The 27,819-nt window shown below is 48.0% G+C and overlaps 1 protein-coding gene across 2 annotated transcripts in view; it reads right to left on the bottom strand.

Annotated features, from left to right (window-relative positions):
- Positions 1-27,819, bottom strand: part of mdga2a (MAM domain containing glycosylphosphatidylinositol anchor 2a) — a 1,193,698-nt gene that overhangs the window by 555,162 nt on the left and 610,717 nt on the right. For both annotated transcript variants that reach the window (XM_086002928.1, XM_086002927.1), the window contains one exon: positions 2,002-2,331. In XM_086002928.1, the coding sequence (XP_085859054.1) occupies positions 2,002-2,331 (330 nt within the window). The remainder of the gene's footprint in view (positions 1-2,001; positions 2,332-27,819) is intronic.

Raw genomic sequence — 27,819 nt, forward strand, 5'->3', positions numbered from 1 at the left:
CCTCATACGTCATTCCTGCCATCCCAGGTATCAGCCTGGTGAATCTTCGCTGCACTCCTTCCATGGCAAGAACGTCCTTCCTCAGATAAGGCGACCAAAACTGCACACAATACTCAAGGTGCGGTCTCACCAAGGCCCTGTACAACTGCAGCAAGACATCCTTGTTCCTGTACTTGAACCCTCTTGCTATGAAGGCCAACATACCATTTGCCTTCTTAACCGCCTGCTGCACCTGCATGCTTACCTTCAGCGACTGGTGCACAAGAACACCCAGGTCTCTTTGCACTTCCCCTTCTCCCAATCTATTGCCATTCAAATAATAATCTGCCTTCCTGTTTTTGCCACCAAAGTGGATAACCTCACATTTATCCACATTATAGTGCATTTACCATGTTTCTGCCCAATCACCCAACCTGTCCAAATCGTACTGGAGTTTCACGACATCCTCCTCACAGCATACCCTCCCACCCAGCTTTGTGTCGTCTGCAAATTTGGAGATATTACATCTAGTTCCCTCGTCCAGATCATTAATATATATTGTGAACAGCTGGGGTCCTAGGACCAATCCTTGTGGTACCCCACTATTCACTGCCTGCCACTTGGAAAACGACCCGTTTATTCCAACTCTTTGCTTTCTATCTGCCAACCAGTTCTCTATCCAAGTCAATACCTTGCCCCCAATCCCATGTGCCTTAATTTTACAAGCTAATCGCCTTTGCGGGACCTTATCGAAAGCCTTCTGAAAGTCCAAATACACTACATCCACTGGTTCTCCCTTATCTATTTTACCAGTTACATCCTCAAAAAATTCCAGTAGATTAGTTAAGCACGATTTACCTTTTGTAAATCCATGTTGACTTTGTCCGATCCTGTCACTGCTTTCCACGTGCTCTGCTATTACATCTTTTATAATGGACTCTAGCATTTCCCCCACTACCGATGTCAGGCTTATCGGTCTATAATTCCCCGCTTTTTCTCTACCACCTTTTTTGAATAGTGGGGTAACATTAGCTACCCTCCAATCCATGGGTACCTTGTGCCCTTCTCTCCTGTCTCTTTGTCTTCCTGTTATCCAGTCATGCCTCCTTTCATTTCTCCCCTCTCGGGCACTTTGATCCCCCAAATCCCTATCCCAACCCTTCACTATCCTCGAACTTCATACTCTCTTTCCGCCGTCCCCAGGCTCAACTCCCCCTTGGATAACGGCTTACTCCTGTGCCTCTTTCAGCATCTCCAAAGGGCCCATCGAGGCATTAATCGCTGTCTCCTCTCGAGCAGCAATCCCAACAGTCCCATCATGTTCGCTCACCAACCTTGCCACCCAGCAAGCTCGCTGAGGACTAATCTTATCAACCTCCTTCCCGTCCCACTCATCCCTCCCACTGCTGACCCGTGGACTCGGTCAGTGGATCAACAACCACTGCCCCCTCTGCATCTCCCTCTAGAATGTCTGTTCACTTGGGAAAAAGGCCCTTGCTATCCATGACCTTAATGTGGATGACAACATCATGCTCTTGACAGAAACTTAGCTGTCCACCTGTCCTAATGTCCCCTTCTTTGGCTCGGTGTTAATTTTTGTCTGGTTATGCTCCTGTGAAGCACCTTGGGATGCTTTACTACATTGAAGGTGCTATATAAATGCAAGTTGTTGTTGCTTTAGAAACAGGAAGACAGCGTGAAGAATTGTACAACATAACCACCCCACTCTTCTAGAAGCAAGAGGAAACCATGAAGTAATTCACAGTCTGTGGTATTCCACTATCTCAGCAACTGGACAGCAGAATGGGGAAGTCCATGTCAGGACCATCCAACTCTCCCAACAACTAAAGGCCAACATGAAGTTCATGTCCAGATCATCTCACACTTACATGGCCATCTTATCCTCTAAAGTGCAGAACAACAATGGTCGAGACATTGGAAAGTGATGTTACAGTGAGAAAAAACTGGCCAAAAAAACAATCCAGGATAAACCCACCATCTCAACCTTGTTTGCGTACTCACCGGTACTGCTGGAGATGTTCACGTCAATGCTGATGTCAGGTACAACCTGACTATTTAGAGATGCTACACAAGTGTACGTCCCAAAATCTGTGAACCTAAGGTCAATAATGTCCAAACTGGTCGTGCCTGGGGAGACATCAGGATCTGTTGTGGAAATAACCATCCTTTCTGAGCTCCGAAGTGGGCGTCCATTCTTAAACCAAGAGAATGCCAACTCATCCGGGGGAATGGCCTCCACCTGACAGGAAATTTTAACCTCACGGCCAATCTGAATGTTGTCATCATCATGGTATGGATCTGGTGTAATCCAAAAACGTCCCTTTTTCAGAGCTAGGATAAAGAGAAGAGCTGATGTTCAATAGATTTTATTGCATAACTCACAGTAAGAATTAAACAGATATCCCACACACTCTGATGAGGGGAATATAATTCTTGTCTAATGTGTGTGAATGATATAAGTGCTAATGTCCAGAGTAAGGCACTGGGTCACCTACACACATTAGACAGGTGTGCATTCCTCATCAGTACGTGGAACTCAAATTGTAGGGCTGATCAATATTTAATTTATTAAATTTAATTGCTTCTCCATAACTTGATGGCTAAATTCACTACCCCATATGGTACTGAGCTGTGAAGACCAGGAATATCCAGATTCGTTTGTTGGTCTGTGCTGAGCTAGCTGATTTCAACAAGGGCGGCGTGGGACAAGATTGCAAATCAAGGATGATGTTTCTCATGGTCACAAAAGGTGCTGATACTAATTGTCTAGCCTCATGCAGGAAAAGTGGCCACTGGGACAAGAGCTGCTAGTACTTCTGGAACATCACCTCATGAGCATGGAGTGGAGAATACCTCACTAAAACAAACCTGGTTACATTTGTTGATACAGTTTGATCACATGGAATATTAAATTAATCTAAAGAGCAGAGTACCATGAAGCATCTTTTTCGAAGAGCAGTATTAGAACAGTGAAATAAAAAAGTGGTAACTAGAAATTTAAAAAACTTATAACGGCACAGGCACGATGGGCTGAATGACCTCCTTCTGTGCTATATGATTTTATAATAACTGATTAACAGAATGACATACCTTTCTTTTTTAAATTCCATGTTTCCCCATATTTTGTACCTTTCAAGCTCACTGCACTTCTAAAGTTTACTCATTGTGGACACTTTCATATGAATTGATGGACATCATTGGCAACAAGAAAATATTGAACTGGTCTTACTGTCAATAAAATGAGATAAAGTAAAATTGAGGTGGAATTCCCTGTGTTCAGAGTATGGAATATTACTTATTCCATTCAGCGTTTAGTAAATCAGTAAATTTGTGAATCTGTCTGGCTTAAATGAAAATGGATCACAGAAACTAGTTTCTTCCTGTTCAAGATGGACAGGTTGCACCTGAACAGAGCTAGGACCAATATCCTTGCGGGCAGGTTAACTAGTGCTGTGGGGTAGGGTTTAAACTAATTCGGCAGGGAGTTGGGCACCAAGATGTAGTATTACAAAGTTGAAACAAGGTGCGCAGAAGACTTGGAGAGACAGTTAAAGTTAGAAATAATACAAATAATAGGTAAGATCATAGAAAATACAAAGAGGTTTATGTATGTTTGGAGTGCAGGTGTGGTTGATAAGGTTGGTGAGCTGCAAGCACAAATAACCATGTGGGAATATGATGTAGTGGTGATAACTGAGACTTGGCTCAAAAAAGGAGAGGATTGGATGCTTAATATTCTTGCGTACAAGATATTCAGGAAAGATAGGAAGGAAAAAAGGTGGAGGGATAGCAATTTTGATTAAGGAAAATATTACAGTACTAGAGAGAATGTCCTGGAGGGGTCAAAGACAGAATCTATTTGGTCAGAGTTAAGAAACAATAAAGGAGCTATTATGCTACTTGCTGTATTTATAGGCTGCCAAATAGTGGGAAGGAGATAAAGGAACAGATTTGCAAAGAAGTATAGAGTAGTGATAATGAAAGACCTTTACTACCCAATATTGAATGGGGCAGTGATTGTACTAAGGGCAGAGAAGGGGAAGGATTTCTGAAGTGTGTTCAGGATGATCAGTATGTTTCCTGCCCAACAAGGAAGAGGGCATTGCTGAATCTAGTCCTGGGGCAAGAAGTGGGTCAAGTGAAGAATGTCATAGTTGGGGAGCATCTTGAGAATAATGATCAGAGTATCGTAGGTTTAGATTAGTTATGAAGAAGGATAAAGAGCAATCTAGAATAAAAATACTTAACTTGAGGAGGGCTAATTTCAGCAAATTGAGGAGGGATCTGGCCCGGGTAAATTGGTGTCAAAGACTGGCAGGCAGAAATGTAATGGAGCAATGAGCGGCCTTTAAAGAGGAGATGGTTCGGGTACAGTCTCGGCACATTCCCACAAGGGGGAAAGGGAGGGCAACCAAAGCCAGAGTTGACGAAGGAGTTAGAGAGTAGGATGAAACCGGAAAAGGGGGCATATGACAGATGCCAGCTTGATAATACAAGGGAGAATCAGGCTGAATATAGGAAGTATAGAGGAGAAGTGAAAAAGAAAATAAGAGAGGCAAAGAGACAGTACGAGAATAGATTGGCGGCTAACATAAAAGGGAATCCAAAGGTCTTCTGTAGGCACATTAATCATCAGAGGAGCGGGGCGGCCAATTCGGGACCAAAATGGAGATCGATTGGTGGAGACAGAAGACATGGCTAAGGTCCTAAATTAGGGCTTTGGCAAAGCTACGCTAAACGAGGAGGTTGTCTGGATATTGGATGAGATAAAATTAGATAAAGAGGAGGTAATAGAAAGGCTGGCAGTACTTAAAGTGGATAAGTCACCCGATCCAGATGGGAAGCATCCTAGGTTGCTGAGGGAAGTAAGGATAAAAATTGCAGAGATGCTGCACTCAATCTTCCAATACTCCTTAGATACAGGAGTGGTGCCAGAGGACTGGAGGATTGCAAATGTTGCACCCTTGTTCATAGAAAGGGGAGAAGGATAAGCCTGGCAATTACAGGCCAGTCAGTTTAATGTTGGTGGTAGGGACGCTTTTAGAACCAATAATCCAGGAGAAAATTAACAGCCACTTGGACAAGCATGGATTAATAAAGGAGAGCCAGCATGGATTTGTTAAGGGAAAATCATGTTTGACTAACTTGATTGAATTTTTTGATGAGGTAACAGAGAGGGTGGATGAGGGCAGTGCAGTTGATGTGCATATGGACTTTCAAAAGGTATTTGATAAAGTACCACATATTAGACTTGTTAGTAATAATTGAAGCCCATGGGATAAAAGGGGCAGTGGCACCATGGGTACAAAATTGGCTAAGGGATAGAAAACAGAAAGTTGTGGCAAATGGCTGATTTTCGGACTGGAGGGAGGTGTACAGTGGAGTTCCTAAGGTTCAGTACTAGGACCACTGCTGTTTTCGGTATACATTAATGACTTGGAGGTACAGGGCACAATTTTGAAATTTGCAGATGACACAAAACCTGGATGTGTAGTAAGATAGTGACAAATATAATAACTGACTGCAAGAAGACATAGATCGGCTGGTGGAATGGGCAGACAAGGCAAATCAAAGTCAACGCAGAAAAGTGTGAGGTGATACATTTTGGTAGAAAGAATGAAAAGAGACAATACAAGCTAAATGGTACAATTTTAAAGGGGGTGCAGGAAAAGAGAGGCCTGGGGGTGCTTGTGCACAAATCTTTGAAGGTGGCAGGACAGATGAGCAAAGCAGTTAATAAAGCTTATGGGATCCTGGGCTTTATAAATAGAGCCATAGGGTGCAAAAGCTGAAGTATTGTGTCCCATTCTGGGCACCACACGTTCGGAAGGACAGGAAAGCTTTGAAAAGGGTACAGAAGAGATTTACTAGAATGGTTCCAGGGACGAAGGTTTATAGTTACATGGATAGACTGGAGAAGCTGGGGTTTTTCTTCTTAGAGCAGAGAAGGCTAAGAGGAGATTTGATAGAGGTGTTCAAAAAATGAAGGGTTTAGATAGAGTAAATAAAGAGAAATTGTTTCCAATGGCTGAAGGTCGATATCCAGAGGGCACAGATTTAAGGTGATTGGCAAAAGAACCAAAGGCGACATGAGGAAAAGCTGTTCTACGCAACGAGCAGTTAGGATTTGGAATGGGCTGCCTGTTAGGGTGATGGATACAGATTTAATAGTAGCTTTCCAAAGAGAATTGGATAAATACAAGGGGGAGAAAAAATTGCAGGGATATAGGGAAAGAGCAAGGGAGTGGGACCAATTAGATGGCTCTTCAAAAGAGCCAGCACAAACTTGATGGGCCGAATGGCCTTCCTCTGTGTTGTACTAGTCTATGATTCTATGGTTAGTTTTATAACCCACCAGGCAAAGTTTCACACAAGTAAATTTTTTTTTAAATGCTTACACATGTGAAAAATTGCCTTTTGGCCTGGGTCCCATAGAGCCTGAAGAAAGATTTGGACTCTCAAAACAACAACGCTTAAAGACAAAATATGGCATCAAGAAATGGCATGTTTCAATTGTTCTTTCACTTGTAGAGTCACTCCCTTGACATCATCCTATAAGGAACTGCTGGCAATGGATCATCCATCATACATATCACAGTCAGCTGTAGAAACCTAACTTTTGATGCTAAATACATTGCCATCATCATCAACAACTTGCATTTATATAGAGCCTTTAACACAGGAAAATGTCTCAAGGTGCTTCATAGAGGCATACAGAACAAAAATGGATGCTAAGTCAAGTAGTGAGACATCAAGAGGAATGACCAAAACCTCTGATTAAAGAAGTGAGATTTAAAGAGGCTTTTAAACAAGGATAGGGAGGCGAAGAGGCAGAGGGGTTTAAGGAAGGAATTCCAGAGTGTCGGGCGTAGATGGCTGAAGGCATGGCCACCAATGAGGGAGAGATGGATGCACTAGAGGCCTAGGTCAACTGACGAAGGAGCAGCGCTCCGAAAGCTTGTGATTTCAAATAAAGCTGTTGACTATAACCTGGTGTTGTGTGACTTCTTACATAGGTCAACAAAGACAGGGGTAATCACGACGTGCGTGGATTCTTTAGTGCAGTCAAGAACATCTACGGCCCAAGCACACAAGGCCCTTCCCCACTGCGGGCCAAGAACGGAGAGGTACTCATCAAGGGCAGAGAGGCAGTCAGTGCCCGCTGGAAGGAGCACTTCGAAGATCTCCTTAACCACGACTCTGTCTTTGACATGAGTGTCTTCAACTCCATCCCACAGCATGCTACCCGCCACCATCTCAGCACAACCCCAGCCCGGAATGAGGTTGAAAAGGCCATCCGACAACTGAAGAACAACAAGGCCTCAGGAGCAGATGGAATCCCCACCGAGGCACTAAAGCATAGCAGAGAAGCACTACTGGCGCGAATTCATGAACTCATTTCTCTTATCTGGAAGGAGGAGAGCATGCCAGCGGATCTCAGAGACGCCGTAATTGTGACCATCTTCAAGAAAGGTGACAAGTCCGATTGCGGTAATTACAGAGAAGTTTCCCTGCTGTCTGCCACAGGGAAAGTCATCACAAGAATTCTCCTCAATCACCTTCTCCCAGTGGCCGAAGAGCTCCTCCCAGAACCACAATGCGGATTCCGCCCACTAAGGGGCACAATGGACATGATCTTCACCGCACGTCAATTACAAGAGAAATGCAGGGAACAGCACCAACCACTGTACATGGCCTTCTTTGATCTCACAAAGGCCTTCGACACTGTCAACCGTGAGGGATTATGGAGTGTCCTCCTCAAATTCGGCTGCCCTCAAAAGTTTGTCACTATCCTCCGCCTGCTTCACGACGACATGCAAGCCGTGATCCTGACCAACGGTTCCACCACAGACCCAATTCACGTACGAACCGGGGTCAAGCAAGGCTGTGTCATCGCACCAACGCTCTTCTCAATCTTCCTTGCTGCAATGCTCCATCTCACCCTCAGTAAGCTCCCCACTGGAGTGGAGCTAATTTACAGAACAAACGGGAAACTGTTCAACCTCCGTCACCTCCAGTCCAGATCCAAGGTCGTCCCATCCTCTGTCGTCGAATTACAGTATGCAGACGACGCTTGCGTCTGCGCTCACTCGGAGGTCGAACTCCAAACCATCGTCAATACCTTCACCGAAGCATACGAGAGCATGGGCCTTACACTAAACATCCGTAAGACAAAGGTCCTCTGCCAACCTGCCCTCGCCACACAGTACTGCCCCCCGATTATCAAAATCCATGACAAGGCCTTGGACAACGTGGACCACTTTCCATACCTCGGGAGCCTTCTGTCAACAAGGGCAGACATTGACGACGAAGTCCAACACTGCCTTCAGTGTGCCAATGCAGCCTTCGGTCGCCTGAGGAAGAGAGTGTTTGAAGACCAGGACCTCAAACCTGGCACTAAGCTCGTGGTCTACAGAGCAGCAGTGATACCCGCCCTGCTGTATGCCTCAGAGACATGGACCATGTACAGCAGGCACCTCAAAGCACTGGAGAGGTACCACCAACGCTGCCTCCGCAAGATCCTGCAAATCCATTGGCAGGATAGGCGCACCAACGTCAGTGTTCTTGCTCAGGCCAACATCCCCAGCATCGAAGCTTTGACCACACTTAATCAGCTCCGATAGATGGGCCACATCGTCCGCATGCCCGATACGAGACTCCCAAAACAAGCGCTCTACTCGGAGCTCCGGCATGGCAAGAAAGCCCCAGGTGGGCAGAGGAAACGCTTCAAGGACACCCTCAAATCCTCCTTGAAAATGTATAACATCCCCACCGACACCTGGGAATCCCTGGCCCATAACCGCACAAAGTGGAGGAGAAGCATCCGGGAAGGCGCCAAACACCTCGGGGTAGATTTTGCCGAACCTGTCGGGAAGAAGGCGGGACTTCCCCTTTCGGGTTTTTGACCCGCCTACCTCGACGTCCAGCCAATCCGCGTGATTTTCCCTTGATTGACCTTGTTGAGCCCACCCAGCGGGCTCAGCAGGCCAATTAAGGGCCACCCGGCAACCGGTGACGTCACAGACTGAAATTTCATCTGTCAAGAGTTTTTGACAGATGAAATATCAGTGTTTTACAGCTGTTTGAAGCTGTCAAACACTGACAGTCTGAGTTCTGACATGAGTCATTCTGCACAGACTCAGTTAGAACTCTTACCGGCACTCAAAGCTGAAGGCTGTCACTTTTGACATCACAGCCATTCAGCTTTCAGTCCCAGCTGAGTGATGGGCTCCCGACGGCTACAGGAAGAAAGGCTGTGAAGGTAAGTACAGATAAGTAAAAGTGCTTTACACACTTTAGACACACCAAACACACTTACCTTTACACTCATGCACCCATCACTCACCTGAGCGCCAACATCGCGACCCCTCCAACTCCTTCAACCCGACGGTCCGCCTGCTCTAACCTGGCGTGGTTTGGAGCCGTCGGGAAACCCACACGAAACCCCTCAAAATAGGGATTAGGCTGAAAACTGCCTGTTAACTACCTGTTAACAGGCAGTTAATTGGCACTAATCCCTTCCCGCCTGGTTTCGGTGGGTCCCAGTGCGGGGCGAGTACCCGCCACCCCTGAAACTTACGTGGGGCGGGGTTTTGGGCGGGATGGTGTCGGGACCCCCAAATTCTGGATTTTCAGCCTCCGCCCGCCTGAAACCCCGCCCGACGGCTGGGGGAAAATCGGGGCCCTCGAGTCTCTTCGCCGGGAGCAAGCGGAAGCCAAGCGCAGGCAGCGCAAGGAGTGCACGTCAACCCAAGCACCCCACCCACCCACCCACCCCTTCAACCACCGTCTGCCCCACCTGTGACAGAGACTGTAGGTCCCGCATTGGACTAATCAGTCACCTGAGAACTCATTTTTAATGTGGAAGCAAGTCATCCTCGGTTCCGAGGGACTGCCTAAGAAGAAGAATGGGCAAGCGGGAGTTGGTGAGGGATAGGATATAGGCAGTAGAGTTTGGATATGCTAATGATTATCCAGTGTGGAAGTTGGGAGGCCAGCCAGGGGAGCATTGGAGTAATCAAATCCATAGAGCACAAAGTCATGGATTATTGTTTTAGCAGGAGATGGAGGTACGGGCAGAAGCTGATCCCATGTTGGTAGCGGATATTGCCTGGGGAAGCATATATATGAGGAAAAGGAAAGAATTAATGATTGATCCTTGGTAGATTCCCAAAGTGACGGTGCAAGGATGGGAATGAAACCCATTGGTAGAAATGCTCAAGCTATGGTCAGATAAGTAAGGGTGGACCCAAGTGAGGACAGTCCCAGTGAGCTGAGCAACAGAGGAAAGATGTTGGAAGAGGATAGTGTTGTTGGCTGTGGTTATATCCCTACAGTATTTTGATTTTCTCAATGTTTTAACACGTGAACCAACTTCATTAGCTTAAATCTCCCCCCCCCCCCCCGCCTCCCACTGCCCGTCATGGATTGGCTCTGTTTGTACATTTCTGTTCTGAAAGTGGGAGCCACAGACTTAAAAATAAGTAACATTATGATGTTAAAAATCAAAATACTGCAAAGTTTTTTATTCAGTCATGGGATGTGGGCATTGCTGCCAAGGCCAGCATTTATTGCCCATCCCTAATTGCTCTTGAAAAGGTGCTGGTGAGCCGTCTTCTTGAACTGCTGCAGTCCATGAGGTAAAGGTACTCCCACAGTACTGTTAGGGAGGGAGTTCCAGGATTTTGACCCAATATACGGGTGGATTCCCCGATCGGGCATTCCTGGGGAAGAGTGGTACTCACAGGTAGCCCTACTGGTGGAATCTGAGAACCACAGCCCCTGATTTACCATCTAAAATGGAATCAAACCTTTTGAGTGTCTGGTCTTACAGATCCCACATTATCTTAAGCAAGGTTATGGTCGATTGGCCGCCTTTTGCGCTTTAATTCTAATAGTCAAGACTGTACATAAAAAATAGTACTGGAATCTGCTGACCTCCGTACTTGAAACATTTAAATACCCATACACAGGGGAAATCCCATCTATTGGTTTATGCTAATTCAAGGCATCCAGTACATAACAAAGTACAAGTTTATAACAAATGACATTAAAGAATCACAGTACTAACTATTAGATTGTTAGATTAGATCTTTGACTGACTGATTGATATTATAACAATTGTGGGCCTATACTTAAAAGCTTTTAATTGGTCTTGGCTAGCAGGTTTGTTTTGTTAGTTCCCTTCAGTGATTATTAAAATCACTTATTAGTGGACCACTCTTTGCAATAAAGAGCACCAATAGTTTGGATACTGTTTAGTCAGATCATAAATGGGATTGCTTGAAAAATTCAAATTAACAATAAAACTAACTCTATAATCAATCAGCACTCTATGTGCTTTCTACAGAGCTCATCAGCAAATGCAATGTATAGGGGACGGAGATGTAACAGCTGATACGTTATTGAAAAGATAGGTGTATGCAGTAATAACCATACTCTAGTAACAATTGGTTGACCAGAACAATAGATTGTTGCAGGTAGGAGTTTATAGATTACAATAAACACATTTCAATCCAGGCAGTATAGCCTGACCAGTGAGGAGATATCTCTGTCATATTTGTGCGTTGAGCTTGTGTAGGCAAAATCTGCGGAAAGAAAAGAAAAGCATCTCCAGAAATCAGTGGTGGGAACAATGCATCTCTTCACGATACTGACAAAGTGCCATGAAGAGCGTATGTATGTGAAAGAGAGGGAACTATTAGCTTAATATATCTTGAAATGAGAGTGAAACTTTATCCCTCATGCTTCAGTAATATTCTTTAGTATCCAATAGCAATCTAAACTCTCATACAGGACATGCAATAAATTGACCTTCCCTCCTAGCTTAGTATTATTACATAAGATACACAGCACAGAAACAGGCCTTTCAATCCAACCAGTCCTTGGGAAAGCCTTGCTTGACCAAACTCATTGAATTTTTTGAAGAGGCAACAGAGAGAGTAGACAATTTTTTATTCGTTTATAGGATCTGAGCATTGCTGGCAAAGCCAGCATTTATTGCCCATCCCTAGTTGCCAGTGAGAAGGTGGTGGTGAGCCGCCTTCTTGAACCGCTGCAGTCTGTGTGGTGATGGTACTCCCACAGTGCTGTTAGGTAGGGAGTTCTAGGATTTTGACCCAGCGATGATGAAGGATCGGCGATATACTTCCAAGTCAGGATGGTGTGTGACTTGGAGGGGAACTTGGAGGTGGTGGTGTTCCCATGTGCCTGCTACCCTTGTCCTTCTAATTGGAAGAAGTCACGGGTTTGGGAGGTGCTGCCAAAAAAGCCTTGGCGAGTTGCTGCAGTGCATCTTGTAGATGGTACACACTGCAGCCACGGTATGCCGGTGGTGGAGGGAGTCAGTGTTTAAGGTGGTGGATGGGGTGCCAATCATGCGGGCTGCTTTGTCCTGGATGGTGTCAAGCTCCTTGATTGTTGTTGGAGCTGCACTCATCCAGGCAAGTGGAGAGTATTCCATCACACTCCTTACTTCTGCCTTGCAGATGATGGAAAGGCTTTGGGGAGTCAGGAGGTGAGACACTTGCCGCAAAATACCCAGCCTCTGACCTGCTCTTGTTACCACAGTATTTATGTGGCTGGTCCAGTTAACTTTCTGGTTAATGGTGACCCCAGGATGTTGATAGTGGGGAATTCGGCAAAAGTAATGCCATTGAATGTCAAGACGAGGTGGTTAGACTCTCGCTTGTTGGAGATAGTCATTGCCTGGCACTTCAGTGGTGCGAATGTTACCTGCCACTTATCAGCCCAAGCCTGAATGTCGTCCAGGTTTTGTTGCATGCGGGCATGGACTGCTTCATTATCTGAGGAGTTGTGAATGGCACTGAACACTGTGCAGTCATCAGCAAACATCCCCATTTCTGACCTTATGTTGGAGGGAAGGTCATTGACGAAGCAGCTGAAGATGGTTGGGTCTAGGACACTGCCCTGAGGAACTCCTGCAGCGATGTCCTGGGGCTGTGATGATTGACCTTCAACCACCACAACCATTTTCCTTTGTGCTAGGTATGACTCCAGCCAGTGGCGAGTTTTCCCCCTGATTCCCATTGACTTCAGTTTTACTAGGGCTCCTTGATGCCAGACTCGGTCAAATGCTGCCTTGATGTCAAGGGCTGTCACTCTCACCTCACCTCTGGAATTCAGCTCCTTTATCAATGCTTGGATCAAGGCTGGAATGAGGTCGGGAGCCGATTGGTTTTGGCGGAACCCAAACTGGGCATCAGTGAGCAGGTTATTGGTGAGTAAGTGCCGCTTGATAGCACTGTCGATGGCACCTTCCATCACTTTGCTGATGATCGAGAGTAGACTGAATGGGCGGTAATTGGCCCGGTTGAATTTGTCCTGCTTTTTGTGGACAGGACATACCTGGGCAGTTTTCCACATTGTCGGATAGATGCCAGTGTTATAGCTGTACTGGAACAGCCTGGCTAGAGATGCGGCTAGTTCTGGAGCACAAGTCTTCAGCACGATAGCCGGGATGTTGTCGGGGCCCATAGCCTTTGCTGTATCCAGTGCGCTCAGCCATTTCTTGATATCACATGGAGTGAATCGAATTGGCTGAAGACTGGCCAATGGTAATGCAGTAGATGTAATTTATCTAGATTTTTAAAAGGCCTTCGATAAGGTGCCCCATAATAGACTGATGAACAAGGTCAGAGAATGCGGAGTCAGGGGACAAGTAGCAGAATGGATAGCTGGCTGGCTTCAAGACAGAAAGCAGAGAGCAGGGGTAAAAGGTAGCTATTCACAGCGGCAGAAGGTGGGTAGTGGTCTTCCACAAGGATCAGTGCTGGGACCACTGCTGTTCACAATTTATATTAACGATTTAGACTTTGGAATCAAAAACACAATTTCTAAATTTGCGGATAACATAAATTGCGGGGGGGGGGGGATAGTCAATACTGAGGAGGACTGCAACAAATTACAGGAGGACATTAATAAACGTGCAGAATGGGCATATAATTGGCAAATGAAGTTCAACACAGATAATTGTGAGGTATTACATTTTGGTAGGAAGAATAGGGAGGTCACTTATTTCTTGGAAGGTGCGAGTCTAGGTGGGGTAGAGGAACAAAGGGATCTCGGAGTACAAATACCCAAATCACTAGAAGTTGCGACACAGGTTAGCAAGGCCATAAAAAAAGCAAACCAAGCACGAGGGTTTATTTCTAGAGGGATAGAATTGAAAAGTAGGGAAGTTATGCTAAACCTGTATCGAACCTTGGTTAGACCACACTTGGAGTACTGCGTACAGTTCTGGTCGCCATATTATAAAAAGGATATAGAGGCACTGGAGAGGGTGCAGAGAAGATGTACAAGGATGATACCAGAAATGCGAGGGTATACCTATCAGGAACGGATGAACAGGCTGGGTCTCTTTTCTCTTGAAAAAAGAAGGCTGATGGGTGACCTAATAGAGGGCTTTAAGATTATGAAAGGTTTTGATAGAATGGATACAGAGAGAATGTTTCCATTTGTGTGGAAAAGCATAACTAGAGACCTTCAATATAAGATAGTCACCAAGAAATACAATAGGGAATTCAGAAGAAACTTCTTAACCAAAGAGTGGTGAGAATCTGGAACTCACTACCACAGGGAGTGGTTGAAGCGAATAGTACAGATGCATTTAAGGGGAGGCTAGACAAGCATATGAGGGAGAAGGGAATAGAGGATTATGCTGATAGATTTAGATGAGGAAAGACGGGAGGAGGCTCGAGTGGAGCATAAACACCGGCATGGACTGGTTGGGCTGAATGGCCTGTTTCTGTGCCATATATCCTATGTAATGTTCTCACCTATCTATCTTGTAATAAAAATGATAGTTGGGTCACAACATTCCATTTCAAAATGCATTGAAACTCCCCAGTGTGCCTGGGCTCTAGTTTCTGCTTCAGGTCTCTAGCCCTGCTATAAGCCCCCATATCTCCGAATGTTGAAGCCAGCTGGCCTGTCTCACTTGTGCTGCTGCTTGCCTGCCATTCTCACTGGCTGCTCTTCTTTTTGACTCTAGCTCTCCACTTTGAATGTCTTGGCCTTAAAATCTAGCTCTCCGCTCAGTTAGCCAGACTGCCTTCACACAAACTTCTAGCTGCCAGAAACTTGCAATTATGTGGGCACTTACCACCCCCTGCTGAGGTATTCTGCTGGCCAAACTACTACCCCAACACCAACCCTACCCACCCCACCACCACCCCAACCCCACCCCTACCCTCACCCCACCCCTACCCACCACTCACCACCCCGCCCCTACCCCCCACCCCCACCCCTACCCCACTCCTATCCACAACCCATCACCCCACACCCCCACCACCCCACCCCCCATGCTACCCTTACCACCCACCCACCACCCCACCCCACTCCTATCCACCACTCACCACCCCAACCCAACCCTACCCACCACCCCAACTAACACCCCAACCCACCCCTACCCACCACCCCAACCCACCACCCCAACTAACACCACACCCCGCACTGTGACCATTTGTATTATGCACCCAACCTTGCTGTCTCCCATTTTAGTAGCATCAAAACCGTGACATCGTCAGCCACCTAAAGGAATTTTATTCCCTTGCCAAACCCCGTCCCCATTGAGACTTTATTGCTGTTGTCACTCCCCCCATCCTGCCCTCCCAAAAATGTTTCCAGATCCCCCACCACATTCTGAGATTGTTTAGCAATCCTGAGTCTATTACCCTCCCAGCTGATAGTTTGATAGCTCCTTTCTCCCATCCTTCCTCCCTCCCTTTTCCCCCCCTTCTATCCTCCCTCTTCTTTCCCTTCCCACCAGTCACCCCTGCTCTAACTTCTTCCCCCTTTTCTCTCTCCTGCCTCCTTCCTCTCTACTCCGGTCCTGTCCACCTCCTCTTCCTCCTCTTCCTCCTCCCCTCTCCTCCTATGTTCCTCCTCCTCTCCCTCCCCCTCTCCTCTTCCTCATCCTCCTCCCCTCCCCCAACCTCCTCCCCTCCCCAACCCCTTCCTCCTTCCCTCCCCAACCCCTTCCTCCTCCACTCCCCAACCCCTTCCTCCCCCCCCAAACTCCTCCCCAACCCCTTCCTCCTCCCCAACTCCCTCCTCCTCCCCCAACCTCGTCCCCTCCAGCCCCCTCCTCTCCACCAGCCCCCCTCCTCTCCTCCAGACCCTCTCCTCTCCTCCAGCCCCCCTCCTCTCTCCTCCAGCCCCCCCTCCTCTCCTCTCCTCCAGCCCCCTTCCTCTCCTTTCCTCTCCTCCAGCCCCCCTCCTTTCCTCTCCTCTCCTCCAGCCCCCTTCCTCTCCTTTCCTCTCCTCCAGCCCCCCTCCTCTCCTCTCCTCCAGCCCCCTCTCCTCTCCTCCCCTCCAGCCCCCCTCCTCTCTTCTCCTCCAGCCCCCCTCCTCTCTCCTCCAGCCCCCCCTCTCCTCTCCTCCAGCCCCCCCTCCTCTCCTCTCCTCCAGCCCCCTTCCTCTCCTTTCCTCTCCTCCAGCCCCCCTCCTCTCCTCCAGCCCCCCTCCTCTCTCCTCCAGCCCCCCCCTCCTCTCCTCCAGCCCCCTTCCTCTCCTTTCCTCTCCTCCAGCCCCCCTCCTCTCCTCTCCTCCAGCCCCCCTCCTCTCCTCTCCTCCAGCCCCCTCTCCCCTCCTCCAGCCCCCCGCCTCTCCTCCAGCCCCCCCTCCTCTCTCCTCCAGCCCCCCTCCTCTCCTCCCCTCCAGCCCCCCTCCGCTCCTCTCCTCCAGCACCCCTCCTCTCCTCTCCTCCAGCCCCCCTCCTCTCCTCTCCTCCAGCACCCCTCCTCTCCTCCCCTCCAGCCCCCCTCCACTCCTCTCCTCCAGCCCCCCTCCTCTCCTCTCCTCCAGCCCCCCTCCTCTCCTCCCCTCCAGCCCCCCTCCTCTCCAGCCCCCCCTCTCCTCTCCTCCAGCCCCCCTCCTCTCCTCCAGCCCCCACGCCTCTCCTCTCCTCCAGCCCCCCTCCTCTCCTCCCCTCCAGCCCCCCTCCTCTCCTCCCCTCCAGCACCCCCTCCTCTCCTCCAGCCCCCCTCCTCTCCTCCAGCCCCCCTCCTCTCCCCTCCTCTCCTCCAGCCCCCCTCCTCTCCCCTCCTCTCCCCTCCTCCAGCCCCCCTCCTTTCCCCTCCTCTCCTCCAGCCCCCTCCTCTCCTCCAGCCCCCCCTCCTCTCCTCCAGCCCCCCTCATCTCCTCTCCTCCAGCCCCACCTCCTCTCCTCTCCTCCAGCCCCCCCTCCTCTCCTCTCCTCTCCTCCAGCACCCCCCTCCTCTCCTCTCCTCCAGCCCCCACTCCTCTCCTCTCATCTAGCCCCCCTCCGGCCCCCCCTCCTCTCCAGCCCCCCCTCCCCTCCTCTCCTCCAGCCCCCCTCCTCTCCTCTCCTCCAGCCCCCACTCCTCTCCTCTCATCTAGCCCCCCTCCAGCCCCCCCTCCTCCTCTCCAGCCCCCCCTCCCCTCCTCTCCTCCAGCCCCCACTCCTCTCCTCTCATCTAGCCCCCCTCCTCCCCCCCTCCTCCTCTCCAGCCCCCCCTCCCCTCCTCTCCTCCAGCCCCTCTCCTCTCCTCCAGCCCCCTCCTCTCCTCTCCTCCAGCCCCCCTCCCCTCCTCTCCTCCAGCACCCCCTCCTCTCCTCCAGCCCCCACTCCTCTCCTCTCCTCCAGCCCCCCCTCCTCTCCTCCAGCCCCCCTCATCTCCTCTCCTCCAGCCCCCCTCATCTCCTCTCCTCCAGCCACCCCTCCTCTCCTCCAGCCCCCCCTCCTCTCCTCCAGCCCCCCTCATCTCCTCTCCTCCAGCCACCCCTCCTCTCCTCCAGCCCCCCCTCCTCTCCTCCAGCCCCCCTCATCTCCTCTCCTCCAGCCACCCCTCCTCTCCTCCAGCACCCCCTCCTCTCCTCCAGCCCCCCTCCTCTCCTCCAGCCCCCCCGCCTCTCCTCTCCTCCAGCCCCCCTCCTCTCCTCTCCTCCAGCCCCCCTCCTCTCCTCTCCTCCAGCACCCCCTCCTCTCCTCCAGCGTTTTTTTGCTCTCCATTCTGTTTCTACAATGTGCCTCAGCCTCATTGCCCACACCAGCCATCCCGTGGCCTCCAAGTCAGATTGACAATTCGTGTCAAATTTAGGCACAGTTTTGTACTGCATGCTTACTATAAACCTAGATTTATAATCGCCCAAGCTCATTTCACATAGGACTCTTGCAGCCAGCAGCAGAGATGTCTTTCATGTCAGCAGTCTGGATTGGAAGCCAAGTTCCAGAGGTGGAAGGCTAGTGTTGAAAGCAGTGAGCCACCTAGTTCTCCATTTTGTTGCTTTCTAAAAACCTTCCAGTCTTCATTCTTGCCACTATTCTTTACCTTTACTTAAGCCACCTTCTTTCGCTTAATTGTGGTCCCAGCCCGTTGTAGACCAACGTATCCATTATTCCTTTCAGGGACATACATTTTTTTTGTAATACACTAATAAAACCACTGGTCTGTACATTTTTCAACTAACAATTTATCCTGTCGTATTACAGCCAACTCCTCTCTCATTCCTTCAAAGTTAGCCTTGTTTAAATCCAAAACCTTCTTTCTCCGCTTCAAGCCTGATTGAATTCATCATCGTATTATGGCTACTGCTCCCAGGATGGTGTCTTACTACTAGATCATTAACTATTTCTGGTTCATTACTTATACCTAAATCAAGTATCACTTGTTCCCTTTTTGGGTTGAAGATATACTGCTTTAGGAAACTATCTGAAATGCAATGAATAAATCTATCTTACTTGTGCTGCCATTTCTCTTCCAATCTACATGCAGGCTAAACTTTCCCATTAATACCACTTTATTCTTTTTGCAGCCTCTGAATGTTTATACACTCCTTAGTTAACTCATCACTATCAGGATAAATATAAAATACTCCCACCTTTGTTTTGCATCCTTATCTGTTCTTTAGCCCTAAGCATAGTGATTTTACCTGCTGGTTGTCCATTTAGATCTCATCTTTCTACTGCCATGATGGAGTCTTGTATTAATACTGGGGTGCCCCACTTCCAATTGTCCCCATTCTTTTTATATATCCCAAACCTGGTTATATGTTGTGGTTCTAGTTTTTTAATTTTGGTATAGAGCCTTGTATAAAGGACATTTGTTTAGTTGATTAATTCTCCCCCACCCCTCCTTGTTGTTCCCCTTATCCTGTTAATTTACCATCTTCCTTGATTTCTGTAAAAGGTTGGACTTCCAATACCTCAACATTCCCCGTTCCCCACACTATCCATTTTAAGTTTGATCTACTCTTTTCTCCATCTTGTGAGTTTAACTCATCTCGTTCTATTTACTGCCTCTGCAAGGCGATTGGGTTGACATGAAGTCCATCCTATTTGTACAGTTACCCTTTGCCCCACAGCTGGAACCAATACTTCAGTAATGTAAAACTCTCCCTTCTACACCATCTCAGAAGTTATACATTGAAGTGTCCAATCTGCTTCTCTCTAACTAACCTAATGCACGGCAGTGGGATTAATCCTGAGTTCACCAATGAGGTCTCGCTCTCTAATCTGGCGCCTAAATCCTTAAATTCCCTTTGCAAGGCCGCCAGCCTACTTTTTCCTACATTAGTTCTGACTGTTCTCCCTCCATTTCCAGAAGTTTTTCCAGCCACTCAGTTACGTTCCTCAGCTTGACACTTGGGAGGCAACACATCATTCGGGATTCCCAGTCATGGTGGCAAAAATGCCATCTATTCCCCTGACTGCAAAATCACCCACAACCACAACTTTGCTATTTTTAATGAGCACCTTTACTTTCCCCCACCCAGGGTGAGTACTTGTACCCCAAAGCCCAATTTAATTTACTCAGTGACAATTTATTTAATTAGTAAATTAGTTTGTTGATCCACTCCTCCTGAAGCCTGATTTAATATCCTTTGCTGTAGTTTATTTTCACTCATTAATTCACTTGCCCAAAACCTAAGTTTATTTATTCAGAGGCAGTTTAATTAATTAATTTGTTGGTCCACTCCTTCTGAAACCTGATTTCATTTGTTTAACTGCAGTTTATATCATTCTTTAGTTTGCTGGTCCACTCCCAGAACCAAATGTTATTTGCTCAGCTGCCACTTATTTAATTCATTGGCTAGCCATTTGCCCCGCCCCCTAATTCTGATTTTATTTATTCAGCAATTCATAGAATGGTTACAGCATGGAAGAAAGCCATTCGGCCCGTCGAGTCCATGCCAGCTCTCTACAAGAGCACTTCAGCTAGTCCCACTTCCCCGCCCTTTCCCCGTAGCCCTGCAAATTTTTTTCCTTCAGGTACTTATCCAACTCCCTTTTGAAAGCAGTGATTGAGTCTGCCTCCACCACCCTTTCAGGTATTGCATTCCAGATCCTAACCACTCACTGATTAAAAAAGTTTTTCCTCATGTCGCCTTTGGTTTTTCTGCCAATCTCCTTAAATCTGTGTCCTCTGGTTTGCGACCTTTCTGCCAGTGGGAACAGTTTCTCACTATCTACACTGTCCAGACCGCTCATGATTTTGAACACCTCTATCAAATCTCTTCTCAATCTACTTTACCCTAAAGAGAACAACCCCAGCTTCTCCAGTCTATCCACGTAACTGAAGTCCCTCATCCCTGGAATCATTCTTGTAAATCTTTTCTGCACCCTCTCTAAGGCCTTCAGATCCTTCCTAAAGTGCGGTGCCCAGAATTGGACACAATACTCCAGTTGGGGCCGAACCAGTGTTTTATACAGGTTCATCATAATTTCCACGCTTTTGAACTCTATACTTCTATTCATGAAGCCCAGGATCCTGTAAGCTTTTTAACTGCTTTCTCAACCTGCCCTGCCACCTTCAACGATTTGTGCACATATACCCCTAGGTCTCTCTGTTCATGCACCCCCTTTAAGATTGTACGTTTTAGTTTATATTTCCTCTCTTCATTCTTTCTACCAAAATGTATCACTTCGAACTTTACTGCGTTAAATTTAATCTGCCACATGTCCGCCCATTCCACCAGCCTGTCCTCTTGAAGTCTATCTATCCTCCTCACTGTTCACTATACTTCCAAGTTTTGTGTCATCTGCAAATTTTGAAATTGTGCCCTGTACACCCACATCCAAGACATGAATATATATCAAGAAAAGCAGTGGTCCTAGAACCGACCCCTGGGGAACACCACTGTATACCTCCCTCCAGTCCGAAAAACAGCCGTTCACCACTACTCTCTGTTTCCTGTCACTTAGTCAATTTCGTATCCATGCTGCCACTGTCCCTTTAATTCATTTACAGCTGAACCCCTCCCTTAATTTCATGTATTTACTTACTCGTTTGCCCACCAAATGCCAATTTTATTTAATTCATTAATTCAGGAAATATCAATTCAAAGTTGAATTTTATAAAAAAAAGATTAAAAACATTATAAAACCCCTTACAGTCAGTGGCAGGTGCGCTAGCTGTGGCTGAAGCTGGGAGACAGAGTCTAGAGGTACATCAGCATCATCCAATGTTTGGAGGCCTGCGAGATTATCAATTTAAAAGCAATTCAATGGAGCAGATTTTGAAGTCGGCGGCGTACCTATGGAGTAGACTGCCGGCATCCGAATGGAATACGAGCTTACCTGATGGGGACCCTCCTTCATGAACTTGCTCTCTGAAGCTGTGTACTCGAGGGCAGCGTGATGGCCCACGGATCCCAGGGGCGCAATGTGTGCGGAAGCGAATCTGGGATCACGTGGGCCTGGTGCTCCAATCAGTACACCGTAGGGAAAGTGTCTACCTCCAATACTGGGAACGTTCTTTATATTGCATTTCACATTACAGAATTATCTGCAATTGCCTGTATTTTCAGAATAATTATAAGGACTAGAAGAATAAATAGTTCCAAAATGACCCGCTCTCTCTCTCTCTCTCTCTCACACCGACCCACCTAAAAAAAATGATTTGGGAATTAATTCTTAAAACTAATTTAGGAATTAGAGTTCTGATAAATCGGTCAAGCTCTGTGAAATTTCAGATAAAATACCTCTATAACAGCCCAAACAAAGAGCTGAACAATCTGTACATTAATCGTTGGAGGTGTTTTGGACCGTTTTATAATTCATTACATCACATTCCGGAGCTAATAGAATGAGTAACTGTCTCTATCTAATCCCCGTATGTCTTCTGCCTGTTTGCATCAACCGTAAAATTTTCATACTTAGTTGCTGGGCAGTTGGTGGGCAATTGGCCCAACTCTGTGCCAGCAACTGGGATTTCCAAGGCGGAGCGGATGATCCGTCAAGGCGTAACTTGACAGATCGCATGTTCAGAATTTAGCACATGCGCTTTCCTAAACTTGCGGTCCATTTCAAAGGCGGTATAATGGTGTACACTGAGCGTACGCCGTCATACCCACCGCAATTTCTGGCTCATTACGATTGCTCTCAGTTTACAAGTATGTCTACATGTTATCGACTGTGCTGAAACCCTGACACACTCATGACAAAACCATGACATAGGAAGGAAATGTGCCAAACAGGAATTTTTATGCCAATGCAAGATTTTAATGCACAATGGTAGATCTCCCATGGCCTTGGTCACATTGAGTCAGATGATTCATTGTTCTGAAATAGAAGTGTTTTTGTCTTGTAGGAAAACATCAGAGCCACTGATTTACAGTGACTGAATAAGTCAAATTCCATTTTTATTCAAGTGGTATTCTGGCTTTTTACCTGGTGCTTTGGTTATTGAATTCCATAACTCTGTCCATCATTCTGTGAAAATTGCCTCTATCTATTCTTTTATCTATGTATTTATGTTTTATTCTTTACATGAAATACATAGCAAGATGTACCAATGGAGGTAGATACCTGGGCCCAATAAACCATGAACCCACTCCACCACTGTGATAATAATGGAGCTGTGACAATGATGGAGCTGTGACAATGACAATACTACGGAGAAGCTGCTGAAATTTGGCAGGGTGGAGGAGACCTTACAGCTGACACCACCATGGTGGGGGAACCTGGGTTCTGACAGAACTATGGAAGGCAAACCTGATCTGGGGTTTAATGATATTTTGGCTCACTGGTACATTCCTGGTGCCTATTCAGCAGTGAACGGAGGGGCAGGGCATAAGCCTGACTCACTAAGTGGGAGGAATCTGGCATCACCTTTTTTGAGAATTTCTAAGGGATCACTGTATACCTTGAATTTGATGTTCCGTGATTAGTTCCTGGACATGTATCTCTGTCGGTTTCTCTCTCTCTCTGACACACGCACAAACGCACACACACACACTTTAATGAAAAAGAGAATCGGGGCAAGATTTTTCAGCTATGTGAAGGCTCAGTGAACCAGCAAAGTCTGTATTGGGCCATTGTAAAATGCTCAAGGATCGGCCAGAAAGGACTCTCGGTATCGCAGGGAGATTAAATGCAACAGTCTTCCGCTTGAGAGCAAATCTAGGCCTACACATCAGTGCCGTACTAAGGGAGTGCTGCACTGTCGCAGGGGCCATCTTTCAGGTGAGACATTAAACCGAGGCCTTGTCTGCCCTCTCAGGTAGACATAAAAGATCCCATGGCAGTATTTTTGAAGTAGAGCATGGGAGTCCTCCCCGGTGTCCTGGACAATGTTTATCCCTCAATCAACATCACTAATAATTAAAAAGAACAGGTGCTCTTGTCATTATCACATTGCTGTTTATGGGAGCTTACTGAATGAGTACTTTGCATCTGTCTTTACCAAGGAAGAAGATGCTGCCAAAGTCACAGTGAAAGAAGAGGTAGTTGAGATACTGGAAGGGATAAAAATTGATAGGGGAGGTACTAGAAAGGCTGGCTGTACTTAAAGTAGATAAGTCACCAGGACTGGATGAGATGCATCCTAGGAGTCTGAGGGAGGTAAGGGTGGAAATTGCAGAGGCACTGGCCATAACTGGAGAATTGCAAATTTTAAACCTTTGTTCAAAATAGAGTGTACGGATAAACCCAGCAACTACAGACCAGTCAGTTTAACCTCGGTAATTGGGAAACTTTTAGAAACGATAATCCGAGATAAAATTAACAGTCACTTGGACAAGTGTGGATTAATTAAGGAAAGCCTGTATGGATTTGTCAAAGGCAAATCATGTTTAACTAACTTGATTGAGTTTTTTGGTGAGGTAACAGAGAGGGTTGATGAGGGCAATGCAGCTGACGTGGTGTACATGGACTTCCAAAAGGTGTTTGATAAAGTGCCACCTAATAGGCTTGCCAGCAAAGTTAAAGCCCATGGATACAAAATTGGCTAAGTGACAGGAAACAGAGAGTAGTGGTGAACGGTAGTTTTTTGGACTGGAGGACGGTATAGAGTGGTGTTCCCCAGGTGTCGGTACTAGGGCCACTGCTTTTCTTGACATATATCAGGGCACAATTTCAAAATCTGCAGATGACACAAAACTTGGAAGTATAGTGAACAGTGAGGAGGATAGTAATAGACTTCAAGAGGACACAGACAGGCTGGTGGAATGGGCAGACATGTGGCAGATTAAATTTAACATAGTAAAGTGGGAAATTATACATTTTGGTAGGAAAAATGAGGAGAAGCAATATAAACTAAAGGGTACAATTGTAAAGGGGGAGCAGGAACAGAGAGACCTGGGGGTATTTGTGCACAAATCGTTGAAGGTGGCAGGGCAGGTTGAGAAAGCGGTTAAAAAAGCATACGGGAACCTGGGCTTCATAAATAGAGGCATAGGGCAGGATTTTCATTGGGCTGTGGAGGCAGGATTGGAGGCGTGTGGGGGGTTAAAATCTTGAAATCGGGGGGCACGAACCCATCCCGCCCCCAACCCGCCTCCATGCCAGTTTCAAAGGAGGCGGGCACCCGACCTGCACTGGGACCCGCCTCCCTGAGGTGGGAAGGGGATTAGTGCCAATTAACTGCCTGTTAATAGGTAGTTAACAGGCAGTTTTTAGCCTAATCCCTATTTTCATTCTTGAAGTGTGGGATTCCCGACAGCTCCAAACCACACCAAGTTAGAGGAGGCGGACCGTCGGGATGAAGCACTTGGAGGGGTCGAGATGTCCGGTGTTCAGGTGAGTGATGGGTGCATGAGTGCAGAGGTAAGTGTGTTTGGTGTGTTTAAAGTGTTTAAAGAAGTTTTACATACCTTTACAGCCTTCCTTCCTTCAGGTCTCAGGAGTCCCTCATCTCACCGGCACAGAAAGAAGAATGACCGCAATCTGTCAAAAATTGCAGCATTCAGCTTTCTGTTCCGGAGAGATCTCTAAATCATCCTGAGAGGAAGAAATTAACTTAGAGTACAGATTGTCAGTGTTTGACAGCTTCAAACAGCTGTCAAACGCTGATATTTCATCTGTCAAAAGGTCTTGACAGATGAAATGTCAATCTGTGAGGTCACCTGTTGCCGGGTGGCCCTTAATTGGCCTGCTGAGCCCGCTGGGCGGGCTCAACAAGGTCAATCAAGTCAAAATCGCGTGGGTTGGCTACAACTCGATGGAGGCGGGACTACAACCCCGAAAGTTGTAGTCCTGCCTCCTCAATGAAAATCCAGCCCTATAAAGTACAAAAGCAAGGAGGTTATGATGAGCCTGTGGCGGAGACCACATAGGGACAATAACACGATTCCCAATGTATAGCCAATGTGGTTATATGTACCTAAACACAATTCACTATGTATAGCCAATGTTGTTATATATACGTACTTGGTTGGGTTATCGGGGCAGGGTCCCTTTAAGAGCATCGGTAGCGTGATGACGTCATGCATCGGTAGCGTGATGACGTCATAGCCCTGCAACAAGGCTGAGAACCTCAGTCCTCATGGAGAGTGAATAAAGTAACACGCGTTTTGCCTTTGCTGCAACAAAAGTCTCAGAGCCTGTTGATTTCTAGCGACTCCAACATTGGTGACCCCGCTGCTCGTTTGGACGTTTCCAAAGACCGCATCCGAAATGGTGACGAACACCGTTTCCATCAAATTACCCGAGTTTTGGGAACGACAGGCTGTCGCTTGGTTCGCCCAGGCCGAGGCTCAATTTGCACTCCGGGACATCACCACGGATGACACGAGGTACTACTACGTCGTCTCTGCTCTCGGCAGCTCCACCACGGCCAGAGTCGTGAGCCTGCTCGAGAACCCCCCAAAGTTCAACAAATTCGAAACGCTGAAAACGCACCTCTTAGAAACTTTTGGACTCACCGAAGCCGAGCGCACACACCGGCTTCTCTCTCTACCCGGGCTTGGCGACTCCAAGCCCTCGGAGCTGATGGACCATATGCTGGATCTCCTGGGCACACACAGGCTGTGCTTCCTCTTCAAGGAACTGTTTCTTCAACAGCTGCCAGGTCAGGTACGGTCGGCTTTAGCCAACGCTTCCATTACCGATTTCTGCGACCTGGCCAAGGAGGCCGACAAATTTTTCTCCGCCGGGCAACAGAACTGCGCGGCCACGCGGAGCCCTGCCCCCACCGGTACAGCCCAATGGCGGCAGCCTCTAAGCCTCTGCTTCTACCATGCGCAGTTCAGCCCCAAAGCCAGGAAGTGCCGGCCCCCGTGCAGTTTTCCCGCCTCGAAACAAACGAAAGACCACTCGTCGGCTGCTATGGCTGTCGGCCGTTCAGGCAGTTTGTTATTTATTACGGACACCGACTCCGGATGTCGTTTTCTTTGCGACACGGGTGCCCAGGTGAGCATCCTGCCCGCGTCAACCATAGACATGCAAGGGGAGAACCACGGCCCCGTCCTCGAAGCCGCCAACGGCAGTTCCATCCGCACCTTCGGGAAACGGAGCGTGGCGCTTTGTTTTGGCGGGCAGCGGTTCACCTGAGACTTTGTCACGGCAAAAATGTCCACCCCCCTTCTCGGCGCTGACTTCTTCTGTGCCAATGGCCTTTTGGTGGACGTCAAGAACCGACGTCTCATCAACGCTGAGACTTTCAGCTCGCTCCCGTGTTCCCTCAGCGGGTCCAGCATGACGAAGATGTCCAGCGCACTCTCGGCCTCCAACGAGTTTTCCCGCCTCCTCGCCGAGTTCCCAGACCTCACGAAGCCCACGTTCTCGTCCGCCGCCAGCAAACATGGGGTAGAACACCACATCTCGACCACCGGTCCGCCCATCTACGCCCGCGCTCGGCGCCTCGACCCGGGGAAACTCGCCATCACTAAAGCCGAGTTCGACACCATGGAGTGCCTCGGCATCATCTGCCGGTCGAACAGTCTGTGGGCCTCGCCCCTCCACATTGCTCTGAAACCAGGCGGCGGGTGGCACCCATGCAGCGATTACCGGCGCCTCAACGACGCTACAACCCCCGACCGCTACCCGATTCCACACATCCAGGACTTTTCCGCCCGCCTGGCTGGGAAAGTGGTATTCTCGAACGTGGACCTCGTCCGGGGTTACCACCAGGTCCCTGTCCAGCCGCAGGACATCCCGAAAACCGCGGTGATCACCCCGTTCAGGCTGTTCGAATTCCTCCGCATGCCATTCGGCCTCAAAAACGCCGCCCAGGCTTTTCAACGCCTAATGGACACCGTGTTACGGGACCTGACATTCCTGTTCGTATACCTGGATGACATCCTCATCGCCAGCGCCTCCAGGACGGAGCATGTGTCGCACCTTCGGACTCTCTTCCAATGCCTCAGCCAGCATGGCTTAATCATCAACCCGGCCAAGTGCCAGTTCGGGCTGTCCTCGATCGACTTTCTCGGGCATCGCATCACGAAGGACGGGGCAGTGCCACTGCCATCGAAAGTGGAGGCCGTGATGGACTTCCCGCGACCCCTCACCGTGAAGGCCCTGCAGGAGTTTTTGGGCATGGTGAACTTTTACCATCGCTTCGTCCCCCGAGCAGCCCAGCTTATGCGGCCCCTTTACGAGGCCCTCAAAGGCAA

The sequence above is a fragment of the Somniosus microcephalus genome, chromosome 12 (assembly GCF_052327205.1).
Source record: "Somniosus microcephalus isolate GS21.2 chromosome 12, FLI_Smic_1.0, whole genome shotgun sequence".
Taxonomy (NCBI): domain Eukaryota; kingdom Metazoa; phylum Chordata; class Chondrichthyes; order Squaliformes; family Somniosidae; genus Somniosus; species Somniosus microcephalus.